At 55.9% G+C, this 13,107-nt stretch overlaps 1 protein-coding gene across 4 annotated transcripts in view; it reads right to left on the bottom strand.

The window, feature by feature from the left end:
• The window catches only part of NECAB2 (N-terminal EF-hand calcium binding protein 2), a 29,389-nt gene that overhangs the window by 14,646 nt on the left and 1,636 nt on the right, over positions 1-13,107 (bottom strand). For 2 of the 4 annotated variants that reach the window (XM_038538166.1, XM_038538164.1), the window contains exons 2-5: positions 12,258-12,282; positions 7,059-7,167; positions 4,954-4,979; positions 4,733-4,830 (exon numbers count right to left, since the gene is read on the bottom strand). In XM_038538166.1, coding sequence (XP_038394094.1) covers positions 4,733-4,830; positions 4,954-4,979; positions 7,059-7,167; positions 12,258-12,282 — 258 coding nt within the window. Of the gene's footprint in view, positions 1-4,732; positions 4,831-4,953; positions 4,980-7,058; positions 7,168-10,265; positions 10,426-12,257; positions 12,283-13,107 lie in introns of those variants that run through there. The other 2 variants (XM_038538165.1, XM_038538167.1) reach the window with 2 other exon arrangements.

Consider the following 13,107-nt stretch of genomic DNA (forward strand, 5'->3'; position numbering starts at 1 on the left):
AATAATTCTCATCCACAGAAGCACACATGAATTTTGACTGGCAGCACGCAAGTGACTGTCACTGTCACTGGGCACAGTGGCTAGTTCTGTATTTATTCACAAATTCATTCCAGAATTCCTGGTTGCTTCTAAAAGATGGTGTGTTCTTTGAATTTCCCTTTTGAGTTGGCTGTGACATCTTACCCGTTCTCACACTAATTCGGGAGTCCTTTAAAATATTCGTATTCCCTCTACAGAGAGTAGAAAGGTAAGACGAATAACAAAAATAACTCTTAACTTTATTTTGATTATTCAGTCATTGAAATAGGATCGTAAATTAGGTCATGAATACCTTTTTAAATTAGTAGAGACAATATAGTACATGATATAAAGATTTTGTGCGAAAAATTGTACACCCAACCCAAGTAGATATAAATGAGTGATGTGAACTCTGTATTTCTGGGATTAAAATTATTGGAGAAAATTCTTATCTTGGAGACAAAAAAAAAAAAAAAAAAAAAAAGCCTTGTGATTTCCTGAATTTGGAAACCAAAACTTAAGGAATGACTGGTGATGTTATTCACACGTGTAACATAAGCAAAAATGCTGGGGCTGACAAAAAAGAGAGAACACGTGCATTTGACATTTGTCTGAGAGACATGGTGTCCCTTCTTTACAATCATGTCTTTACAATGCATCTTTTAGTCATACACACGTCCTAATCCAGAAGGGATGACATTTTCAGATTTCATTCTGGAGAGTACAATGCACATTTCCAGCATCCATGAGGTCATAATCCAAACCGCTCAAGTCTCGCTTCGGGATTCCTGCAGGGAGCCTGCTTCTCCCTCTGCCTCTCTGTGTTTTAAATAAATAAATAAATAAATAAATAAATAAATAAATAAATAAATAAATAAATAAATAAATAAATAAATTCTCTTTTTAAAAAATAAATTCTTAAAAAAAAAAAGAATTATGGCTGCAGGGAGACCATCAAAGGTTTAAAACGTCAAACTTAGTTATCAAAAGAATGGAAGCATTGCATGTCACATGCAGAAAAGAAGAGCAGGGGGCGCCTGGGTGGCTGAGTGGTTGAGCGCTTGCCCTCAGCTCAGGGTGTGATCCTGGCGTCCTGGGATCGAGTCCCACATCGGGCTCCCTGCATGGAGCCTACTTCTCCCTTTGCCTGTGTCTCTGCCTCTCTCTCTGTGTCTCTCATGAATAAATAAAATCTTAAGAAAAAAAAAAAGAAGGTGCAGCAACCACCAGCGTGAGGATGTAGGAAGAAGGCAAAAAGGCTGAAAACTAGACACAGTAGAAAATATGGGGAAATTTAAAGAAACGTGTCAAGGAGCTGATTACTAGAAACTAAAAGAGGCAAAACCAAGGCGCCTGGAGGGCTCTGCTGGTGAAGCATCTGACTCTTGATTTCGGCTCAGCTCATGATCTCAGGGTCCTGGACCGAGTCCCTTGTTGTACTTGGCACTCAGTGAGAAGTCTCCTGGAGATTTTCTCCCTGTCCCCCTCTGCCCCTCCTCCCACTCTCTTTCTAAAATAAATAATACAATTTTTTATTTTTTAAAAGATATTGAGAGTAAGTACAAGTGGGGGGCAGAGGAAAGAGCAGGCTGAGCAGAGAACCCAGAACCCTGAGATCATGACCTGAGCTGAAGGCAGACGCTCCACCGTCTGAGCCACCCAGATGCTTCAGTAATAAAATCTTTAAAAAAAAAAAAGGAAAAACTGTCTAATATAAGATTTTTAAATGTAGCAAAACAGGACAAAAATTAAAACGAGGCTTGAGCTATAAACGCAGATGTTTCGTTGAACTTAATCTTCATGAAGTACCTGTTCTGCCTCAAATAAGGTTTTAGAATTAAAAAAATTCAACAACATACTATGCATGACTGATCACGAAGCTGAACGCGTCCACGCCAGTCTTGTTTAACACTACACTGAAATGGACACAAAAAAGTAAAATGCTTCACTGAAACTAGGATTGACCTTGAAACATCTCTGAAAATATTCCCCTCCCCTGCTTAGGACCTTGACCCTGGCCTCAGGGATACCTTCTCTCTCTTTTTGAACAGATAAAGGATTCTGTGATAGAGAAGCTGATTCCCTCCCAGCAGATACTCAAAACCACCTACAATTCACTCCCAAATGAAGGTCCAGCCTCAATTTCCAAGAGCAAGCGCTCGGCTGGCGGGAGGGCTCGGGCGCCAGTTGGGGTTCATCACAGGAAGGGCAGGATCCTTCAACAGGAGAGACTCTAAGAATAGAATCCACCCCATCAATCGCTGAGGAAAAATCACGTCATCAGAGACGCAATTTAAAAAATTCACTACCACCTCCTAAGACGAAATTCAACGAAGGGAAGGCAAAAATACATATATTTTTTAACAGGCTGAAGAGGATTCTAAAAATAAGATGTGGTATTAATATTGTCATTAGTGGAGAAATACAGGAGAGAAGCACTTGAAAATCACGAGCCAAACAAGGATGCGTGACGCAGGAGCAGCAGCACGGGGCTTCGGAATGTGGGGGGGCACGGCGGGGCAGGAGAGAGAGGGGAGAGGACCACAGGCCAGGAGCCCACCTCAGGCCAGCACTGCCTACTGACAAAGCCAACGAGGGCGCCTATGGGGCTCTGGCGGTGAAGTGTCTGCCTTCGGCTCCGATCATGATCCTGAGGTCCTGGGATCGAGTCCCGCATCGCGCTCCCCGCTGCTCAGCGGAGAGTCTGCTGCTTTCTCCACCCCTTCCCACCTGTGACCTCTCTCATTATCTCTCAAATTAATAAATCTTAAAAAAAAAAAAGTGCAAACGTGTCAACACAGATCGATGGTATCAGTGAAGCATTGGAAATAATCAAGTTGCATTTCTACAACCAAAACTCTGCAAACAAAAGGAATGCCCACCGCTGCTGCAGAAACCATCACGGCCAGAAACACCCCAAGGCTGCACTGAACACGGCGTGCACACTCTTTCCGAGATTGGAAACTCCCAAACTGGCCCGAGTGGGGTTGGTAGGTGCCAAAATCCTCTCCCCGATGGAGAATTAGGTGGCCCCTCTGAAGAGTTGTGACCACAGACCAAGAAGTAACTGTGCACAGCAATAACGCCTCGAGATGACATCGCAGGGAAGTGCCTCTGCCTCGAGGAGCCCCAGGGGACACAGGCCATCGGGAGCGGAGCTGGGCTCATACTCTGGTCCCCGCAGGGATTCCAGAGTCTGGGGTCTCTCCACGCTCCCTTGCCACCCACCGCCCACCTGATACGTTCAGAACGTCCAACAGAAAGTCCAGGCAGATGAACAATGACAGGCAACTGGTCTTACACAGTCTTTAAAATATGTTCTGAAAATCCAAGACTTGTGCTAGCAGGATGCAAGGACAGGAATGGGAACGTGGGTTCGGGGAGGCTTGGGATCAGGCCTCGCTTTCCTGAGACCTATAGGAGGAAGGGGATTCTCTGATCCGTGCAGAGCAGTAACTGCTACCATTTGACAAAAAACGTCGTCTTGCTTCTGTCTGGGCTAATGATGAAAGAGTCACCTCTGCTCCGTGCCAAGTGCTGTGCTAAGCAGCTCAGAGACCTTAATGAATTCATTCCCCACTGAGGACCCTAAGGTAAACACTGGCTGGATTCTGCAGATGGAGAAACTGAGGTTCGCAGCGGGAAGGGGCTGGCTCAGGGTCCTTCAGCCAGGTCTGCATCCTGCTCCCCACTCTCTCCCTGCATGCCTCGCTCAGTTGCTGTCCCCCTCCCAGCTGAACGGCCCTCCTGTTGCCCCTGGGCAGGTGCAGAGTCCACAGCCGTGCCCCAGACCACCCGCCAGGTCCCTGCCTCAGCATCTCCTCTCATTTCAGCCAGCAATGGTTCGTTCAGCCAACGGCCATCCAGCTACAACTCTGCAGGGTCCCTCTTCCGAGCCTGTTTCCATAGCTATGAAATGGGGCTGGTGACAGTGGCAGTGACGGAGTGGCAGTGACTACCCCCAGGGCCAGCCATTGTGGGTCTCAGCAAGCTCTGTGTGCACCTCTTCCCCAGATGCCTGCCTTTTCAGCAGCCGCCGGCCCAGTGGGGTGCAGACCGAGGCTCGGAACAGGGAACGGGCTGCCTCTGCCAGTGAACTTCAACAGAGACGGCACAACACCCAGCCCCCACCTCGGGCCTGGCTCCCTGCCTTCCGTCCTCCTCCAGGGCCCACGTGCCCACAGCGGTGACGGGACAGTGGGCAGAGCCGCTGGGCCACCTCCAAGACCTCTCTCCGGAACACACGGGGGACCCTGCCCTGGGCCTGCTCCCCACATTCCTAATGGCCCTGCTGCCTGGACACAGTTCTCACGCCAGAGGCTGAGTCAGATGCAGATGCAGGACCCTATCCTGTAACTCTGCTACAGAAGGTGCCAGACTGCCGGGTCCCCCACCCACCCCAGGATGCCGGAGGGCTCAGCGAGGCCGCCGCCCCCTCTCTAGGACTGCGCACCTAGACTCTGCCCAGTTCCACGCAAGGGCCTCTTGCTCCCAACCAGACACCACAGGACTAGGCCATTCACCAAGCCATTCCATCCACTTCACAGTGTCTATCAGCCCCCTCTGGGTGCCCCGAGCAAAGCCTACCCCAGAGCCAGACCCACGCAAACCCTCGGCATCACACATCCAGGGCCCCTTTGGGTGAGGACATCCTGGAAGAAACCAAACCAGCACTGAGGCCTTGGAGCCCCAGGGGCCACCCACACCCTCTCACCTTCTTGGTGTAACCCATGGCCTTCAGGACGGAGTGATTCAAGGTCTCCAGGGAGGCCAAGACGTCCTCATAATCCCCCATGTGCTCCACAAAGTAATCTGACGGAAGGCAAAGCAAAGGTCAGGGGCAGAGGATGAGGAGGATCCCACCTGTGCCCCCGTCACTCCCCCAAGTCCCATCCCACCACCCGGGTCCTGGTCCCTATAGAGGTGGGCACCTACCACACAGCTCCTTGGTGTCCACGTGGCTGCAGAGAGAAGAAGGGAGACTTGGGTCAGGCCTGTCCCGTCCCACCCGCCCTCCCCCTCCGCAGCATGCACGGCCGGGCTGGTGAAGTGCCTGCTGCTCAAGTGTGTGCATGTGTGCACAATCTCTCTCTCTCTCTTTCTCTCTCTCTTGTCCACCCCACGTGCTGGGCTGGCCCTGTGAACCCTGCTCTGCAGGTGAGGCTGCAGCAGGTCAAGGATGACGCCCCTCCCAAGGACAGAGCAGGGACCCACACCTGTGTATTCTCTGGCCCCACCACCTTCCTCTCTGTGCCCCTCCCCACCCCCTGTGTCACGAGCTGTTCGGGGACCCGAAACATGGCTAGGCCGGGGCTGGGAAACGAGAGGGAACGGGACAGAAGGTGGGGGGCCCAAGACCAGTGTAGGCTGCCCCGGGGCCTCCCTACCTTTGGGTCCTGGGACAGCCCTCCTCATCCCCATTCCTACAACGCAAGAGGATAATGTCCTTCCTCGGAGGAGACTGGGCACCAGAATGCCACCCATGCTGGAGAAGCTGCGTGTAGCAGCCTCAGAACAGAGACATAGTAGTGCAGGGTGCTAGCATCAGATGCCGGGGACCTGAGTGTCTGTGCAGGTTCTGATAACCTGGCCCTTTCTGGGCCACAGTTCCCTGAGAGAGGAGGGGCTGCCCTGGGTTAGAGAGCTCCTGGAACCCCGAGTTCAGTAAGATGCTTCTACATTCAGAGGCTTTGGAAGCTCTGTCTTGGAGCTTCCTCCAATTCACATCACATATTAGATATTCTGATAAGTCCTGCAGAAAGGAAGCTTGTTTAATTGTGCTTAAACTAGGATTTTACTAGTACTTTCTGATCCATATGAACTGTTCTGGGCAAAAAGCCTGTTCAGCATCCCAAAGAATGAATGGGGATGCTGGAGAGGATAATACTAAAGTCTTTAGAATTCTGACCTTCTGTGAGGTCACACACTCATTGGTTAAACTCTCCAACCAAAGCCTCCTTTCCCACCTGCCCAGCTGGCTCAACACAAAAGGCACCATGAAAATGAGTAAACCAAGAGGCTTGTGCTTAGCCCTTTCAGAGCTCCCTGGGGGCGCTGCAGGAACCACTCAGAAACCTCCATCTGTTTGCAGAAGCAAAGCCCTTCACTGGGTCTACGGCAGGAAGGGCAGGAAGCAGTTTCAAGTGGCCTTCCCCGGACAGGGACACCTGCCCACCCTGGTCCCCAGCCTGTGCCTCCCAGGACACTCTCGGTCCCAACCTCTGGTCCAGGCCATCACTGATTGTGCTGTGTCCCTTGCAAGCAGGTCTGGAGGCAGCATCTTGTCCAGACCACCTCCAGCCTGTCTCAGGGGACCCCAACTCATCAAATCTGCTCCAAGCAGCACCCTCGGAACTCTGGTTCCCAGTGGGCCTGTGTGGGCCCGAGGAAGGTGACCCACTGAGGGGCAGAGAAGGGGGCTGGGCCTCATCCTGCTTTGGGAATCCTGTGGGGGTGGGGGGCAGGGGGTGAGGTCGTGGGGTCGCATACCTGTGAGTAGAACAATAGAATGAGCACTTTGCGTGACTTAGGGATGGCTTAGGCCAGAGTTTTTAGCTCTGAGATGCAAGTTCCAGGGGTTACAGTGGGGTTTAGCTAGATACAGAGGAGTGAGGTTAAAGTCAGAGCTAGGATTGTATCTGGTCAGTCTGGTTTAAGACAGGAGCCGTGAGGTCAAGGTCACGGAGTTCAGGTCGGACTGCGGAGGAGCACCAGGTGCCGGGGTCAGAGCTAGGCTGAGTCGGCAGAAGGTGGAGGCCAACTTTCCCTGTGTTCGTGCTGCAGGATCGAGGGTCTGTCCCTTCTTAGCCACGTGTGCTCAGGAAGGACAAACTGCCAAAGCAATGCCAACTGCCCACTTCCCAGGTCACCCCGGCCAGTGGGGGCCAAACAGATCCGACTTTCGGATCAGTGAGTGTGGGGATGTTCTGGATCTCCTGTTCCTCCAGGGAAGTGGGAAGGAGAGACTGATGCCCTAGCTGAGGGGAAAGACGGTCCTCCCCAGACCCCCTGGACGCCCCAGCGACCAGGGCTTCGCTCACTTGGTGTTGTCAGAGTCGATGGTGTGAAAGAGATCCTCCAGTTCCTTCTCATTGAGGACGCCATCTGCGAAAAAGAGCTGGAATTCCTCCAAGGACAACTTCCCATCGTCTGCAAAGTAGGGAGGAAGAAGGTAGAGCAGCTGGTGTCTAAGAGATAAGACGTCCCCCAAATCCAGACAATTTCCAAATCAACAGATAAACTCCGGCCAGATCATCTCCGTCCGCCCAGCGAATGCCCAACTAAATGAGGAAACTCTAGTTCACAGAATATCGCCGACTTATCTGGCTAATTCCCAGACCCACACCTCAACACCCACTTACAGATAATCCCCAAACCGGCAACCACCACAAGCAGCAGCGAGTTTGCTGGGGCGCTCGTCCCTGATGCGCTCAACTACGGGAGAGCACCTGTTCCGGCAGGTGCGCCTCTCTCCTCACCTGCCGACCACCTGCAGCTGGGTGCGGTTTAAGGCAGCACTGCACGGAGGCCACGGGGTGTGATGGCCATTCTCCCTTGCTTCCAAGTGCCCACCCACCCCCATACTTGCATGCTCTCCAACTCCAGCACCCAGGTCCTGACTTGGGGGAGGGACACCCCCTTCCCCTCTGCCCCTTCCTCAGGACAAACTTTCGAGCCCAGACCTTCATGCGGCAGCAACAGCTGCCGACACTTGGCAGGGAGTTCCCACCCCGCCAGAGACCCAACCGTGAAGACGCCAAACTGCAAGGGAGGGAGGCATCCAGGCTGCCCAGGGCCCAGCACGGTCCCATCCTCTGTTGCACCTCTTCTCCGTCCACACGCAGGACCCCTGGGCACCAGCATTTGTGTGTGTGGGGCAGTCTCCTGGGCTGGGGGCGGGTGGTCACTGAGGGAGGGGCTCACAGCGGAAGGGCAGTGACTCTGGGAGAGGCAGACCCCACACTTCCACCCTCAGCCTCAGCAACTTCCTTCCACCTGGGCACACCTGCCGAGCTCCTGCAAGGACCTCCACCACCCCCTCCTCAACCATCTCAGCCCAGCTCCCGCTGCTCCTTAAAGGAGCCACACCTGTGGGGTGGGGGCCGTGGGAGTCAGAGGGAAGGAAGCCCCCAGCCCCTCAGCACAGACCCCCTTCTATTCCAGCCACTCTGCAATCAAAGTCCCTACAAGCCCACGTGGCACCCCTGTGTGGATTAGAAAGAGATGCCCCTTCCTGGTCAGGAGGGAGGAGGGATTGGGCAGAGGGAGAGAATCTCCAGCAGACTCCTTATTGCACGAACCTTGATCCCAGGACCCCGAGATCACGACCTGAGCTGAAATCAAGAGTCGACGCTCAACCAACGGAGCCAGCCAGGCGCCCCCATTCTTGTATTTTAAAGGCTCGGGATGATCTAGCTCTGCTCCCACAAGCTCTGCAGGGGCTCCCAGTAGAGCGGAAGTAGAAGCTCAGCGGAGGGACAGCCTTGCACCTTGCCTCGGTTTCCCGCCCCGTCTCCCCTCTGGCCCAGCAGGCACACGGTGTCAGGGGCGGGGAGGGGGAGATATGAATGTGCAAACTCCCCGCTGCCTCACATCCGGGCTCCACTTTCAGAGTCACAGAGGGAAATGGGTTTGTAAGTCTCAAATACAAGAGTCCCCTGTCCCCAGACACAGCCGCCCCGCCCCGCCCCTGCACACCCAGAAAAGACCACGTGGAAAGGACTTCCCGGTACCAGCTGCGTAGTACGCAAGTTCTCCGCTGGCTCTTTCTAGTCTGTGAAAAAGAGGACGCTTCCCTGGTTTCCTCTGACAAGACTGCTGAGAAAAACAAGGAAGCACCACGGAGAATCACGGACGACACGTGGGCCTCTTTCTACGCAATTTTCACAAGACTCCCATTTCACGGAGCGGTAAACCGAGGCACAGAACCGCTAAAGGTATCACAACTGGTGTTAGAACCTCAGCCAACGGGCCCCCAAGCCCATGCTCTCACGCCAACCCGGGGCAGAGTCTTCTGGCCAGAAGACCCCCACCGCGCCCCCTAACCCCCCCCCCCCCCCCCCCCCCCCCCCCCCGCCCAGGGCTGTGTGCAAGAGCTGAGGCCATGCCTGCACTCAGTGGAAGCGGCGGTGATTGATTGGTCACGGCGGCCACGGGCACAGCGCGGGGGGGGGGGGGGGGGGGGGCAGGGGATCTCTCTGCTTCCAGCTCCTCCGGCCTCCAGGTTCCTCCATCCCCTCTGCCCTCCGGAGAGCAGGCGTTGGGACGCCCACCCGGCCTCCCGAGCACAGTCCTCTCGGCTGACATTTACCTTGAATGTCCTACCACAGCCCTAATGAACCCAGATCCGCTAATGAGGGAAGTAACATCTCCTACCCAGGCCTCTGTAGCATCAGAGGAGCAGGCCTGGCGCCCCTCCCTCCCAGCAAGGACCTGAGGAGCGTTTGCAGGTGTCTTCGCTAATTAGCATGAGCTCAGCCTCTGTCACGGTGACCTTTCAAATGCCAGGAGTCTGCATGTCCATGTCCCTGGAGAGACATGCACTCTGGCGCTCAGCCTTCCGCTGGACGCCACATGCCACCGTCTGGGCTTCATGCCCCAGGCGTGGGCAGACCCTGACCCCCAGCCTCCCATAGGAGTGACGACGGGGCTATCTCAATGAAGAAACCCGAGCCCTGGGAGCTGCCAGCACAGGCCAGACCCGAGTGCCTGGCCCTGGGATCCCAGAAGCTTGTCCAGGAGGCCACACCCCACCTTGCACCCCCGGGTCGCTCCTGTGGGTGCCTGGGGCAGGGCGGGCACCCATCTGTGTTAAACTGCTCAGTGTGTGCGCGCTGTGTGCAGCTTTGGCTGCACCTGCGTCCACACCTACTTCCTAACCCCCAACCCACACGCGTTCTCAAATGGGGCCGGGCGGCATCAGAACTGCCTGTGTGGCTCCCCAGCCAAGGATCTGCAGTCCTGCACCTGCGAGCTCTGGGCCTGGCTTTTGTCATCTCTAGAAAGAGGGTGATGCTTCTGATCCCAGCAGTAGCACCGTAAAGCCCCAATGAGGTCGATGAGTGGGTGCTCGGTGGCCGCTGGCAGCCCCCCCAGACACAGCAACTCCCCAGGGAGCACAGGTGGGAACCCAAAACCTGTTGGCAAACCATGGTGTCCGAGCCCACAGGTGGCACGAGTGCCTGGACTCCGTGCTAGCTCCACCAGGGCCCTCTGAGAGAGGTCCCGGCGTCATCATGCCCACTTACAGATGGGGAGACTGAGGCCTGAGGTCACAGAGCTGGCAAGTGTCAGTGCCAGGACTCGAACGCGGCAGTCCCTGTGACAGAGAAGGGATTCCACCTGCTTACAGGCCCCGGAAGCTCCCCTGGAACCCACATCACATGCCCACATCAACCCTGGTGACAGCCTCCCAGGGGTCCTCGCGGTGGCTGGGAAGGCCTGAAGTCCAGGAGGACGGGCCCAGCCTCTGTGGGGGCTGCAGAGCCACGTCGAGGGACCTCCACAGCTGTGCTCAGGGGGTAGAAACACGGCCTCTGACAGGGCAACAGGTGACGAGGAGGAGTCCCCATCTGTGCCTGAAGGGAGGCCAGTGCGCCACCCACACCTCCCACAACAAGCAGGTGCATGAGGCACCCAGGTCCACACGTGCCGTATGTCCAGCAGTACCACAGAGACACGGCCGTGTGGACAGCCACCGTGGGGGGGCCCCCGGCCAGACTCACGCTGCACCCCGTGGCCGTGCACAGCCGCGCTCAGCGAGGAACAGACCTGGTACCTGGAAGCCTACAGACGCTGGCTGAGGACCCACTGGGTGCCGGGCATCAGGCCCATGACAGTGACAAGCTCCGATTCCTACTGGCCAGGGGCTCACGATCTGCCCAGGGGGCCTGGCCAGCAGGTGAAGGTGACCACACAGCCCCTGGTGGCTGCGCTCTGAAGATGCCACAGAGACGCCCGTGTCAGGGATGAAGCCCCTCGGCCCCCTGCTTGAAGCTCAGAGGCTGTTTGGGCCTAGAGGCCACAACTGCTTCTCGAGGTCACTGAAGGCCCCCCACATCCCTCTCCCTCCTTCCTGCTCCAAATGGAACTGCTGCTGAGAGTCCCGTGTCCCAAGAGACCTGGGAGGCAAGGGGGCAAGGGATAGAGACCCTGAGGCCCTGATTCCAGGCCAGGCTTATGTACCCCCAGCCCCCAAGGCCTCATGTTCTAGCTCTCAACACCGGGGTGGGGGAAGGGTCAGCAGTAACCCCCAGGGTCAGAGGGACAGGGTGCTGGGGACCCAGGTTAGCGCTGCCACCATCACCTCCAGCCATGCAGGAGAGGTGCTGGGCCCCAGGGCCATCTGCTCCCCACCTGCTCACATCTCCTCCCTACATTTTCCCAAGAGCCAAGAAAACAGGCAGGTTAAGCGTTAGCACCCCACTTAGAGATGAGAAGCCTGAGGCCTGCAGAGGGACTGTCTTGGCTAAAGCCCACGGAGAGCTGCTCTGGCCCCAGGAATAAGGACCACGGTGTTTACATGAATTTGTGCTGCTCCTTGTTGCAACTGTCAGGCTTGGGGGGCGTTGGGAAACGTGGTCATTCTCAGGTCTCCACCTTCCTTGTACGGGGGAGATTGTTGAAGTCAGGAGAGGTGCCGTGTCATGAACTTAGTGGCCATGACCATGTGCCGCTCACATGATTGGGGAGGATGCCTGACGTGGGGAAAGGTCCAGGCGTCTGCAGCACAAGCTCCACAGCCTTCAGGCAGTTGGGTGACCCTGAGCAAGTCACTGACACCCTCTGGGCCACTACGGAATCATCAGGACAGGAGCAACAGCACCGAGTATATTAGGTGGTGGTGAGGAAGACCTGTGCCAGGGACTGGGCAGGGCCTGGAGTGAGGCTGAGGGCTTCCTTCAAGGGTGCTCCCTAGGCACCCCCTACCCGGGCTGCTCCAGCCCAGCGGCATGAGGGCTGAAGTACACCAAGCACCTACTATGTGCAAGACATCCTGGCATCACAGACACCAACTCCTTGAATCCCTGTGGCATCCCTACCAAGCAGGAACTATGTGTAATTCCACTGTGAGACAGGGAAACTGAGGCACAGGGCAGAGCCAGGATTCGGCTTTCTTGACTTCAGAAACCATCACGTACAAGGCGGTCCATGTCCCAAGCCCGGGTCCCTGCCCCCGAAGCGTGAGGATAGAAAGAGCCAGGACCTTGTTCAGGGGACAGCCTGGGAGGGAAACTCACCATTTTTGTCCGCCCGGCGGAAAATCTGCAGAGAAGAGAAGTGGAGTCAGCCTGGGCCCCAGAGGGGCAGGCGCCCTCCAGTGACTCCCAACTCATCTTGAGATCCCACGCCTGGGGGTGGTGCAGGGGGACCTGGGAAGCTGAGCAGCCCCTCCCCCAGGAGGCCCCCGCTGGGATCCAGGGCAGGAGGGATGCTTCAGGCACAGCCTTCCCAGGCGCCTGCGAGGAAGCAGCACCCACTCTTCTTCTGTGCCGACATGCGCACACACACGTGGACACACACGCTCACACCGATCCACATGCTTGCGGGTGTGCTTGCAGAGCCAGCAGTCCACGCGGCCTCACCCACTGTGCTACGCTCAGTCACACAATGGGAATCTGTGTCCCACGGACACAACCACACGCCTCATACCGCTGCACCCCTCTCGGAAGCCCGTGGGAGCCCCGATTTCCCCCCACGGAGGTTGGTTTAGTGTCAACAGAGAGGTCTGCTAAGGGAACCTCCAGGCCTGGCAACTGGGCCAGCCAGGGGCAGCACTGGATTATTTTTCAGGTGGGGGAGTGGGTGGAAGCAGGCCGTGAAGAGCTCAGAAAGCCAGCTGCAGGTGCCAGGTTCTGGCTGCATGGGGAGGGGGTGGGGGAGGGATGGGGGAGTGACAGCCACCCCCCCCAAACCTGAGCTGAGACCAGATAAGTCCTCCTGGTATTTTTAGAAGAAGGTGAGCCACAGGTGAACAGAAGGAGCAGGGGGAGGCACTAACCCCTCTGACCATCTGACCTTTGGTGCTTGCCCTGGGGCCAAGGACAGATGTCCCCCCCATCCCTTCAAGTACTCGAGACTGTGACAAAC

The sequence above is a fragment of the Canis lupus genome, chromosome 5, assembly GCF_011100685.1.
Source record: "Canis lupus familiaris isolate Mischka breed German Shepherd chromosome 5, alternate assembly UU_Cfam_GSD_1.0, whole genome shotgun sequence".
NCBI classification, from domain to species: domain Eukaryota; kingdom Metazoa; phylum Chordata; class Mammalia; order Carnivora; family Canidae; genus Canis; species Canis lupus.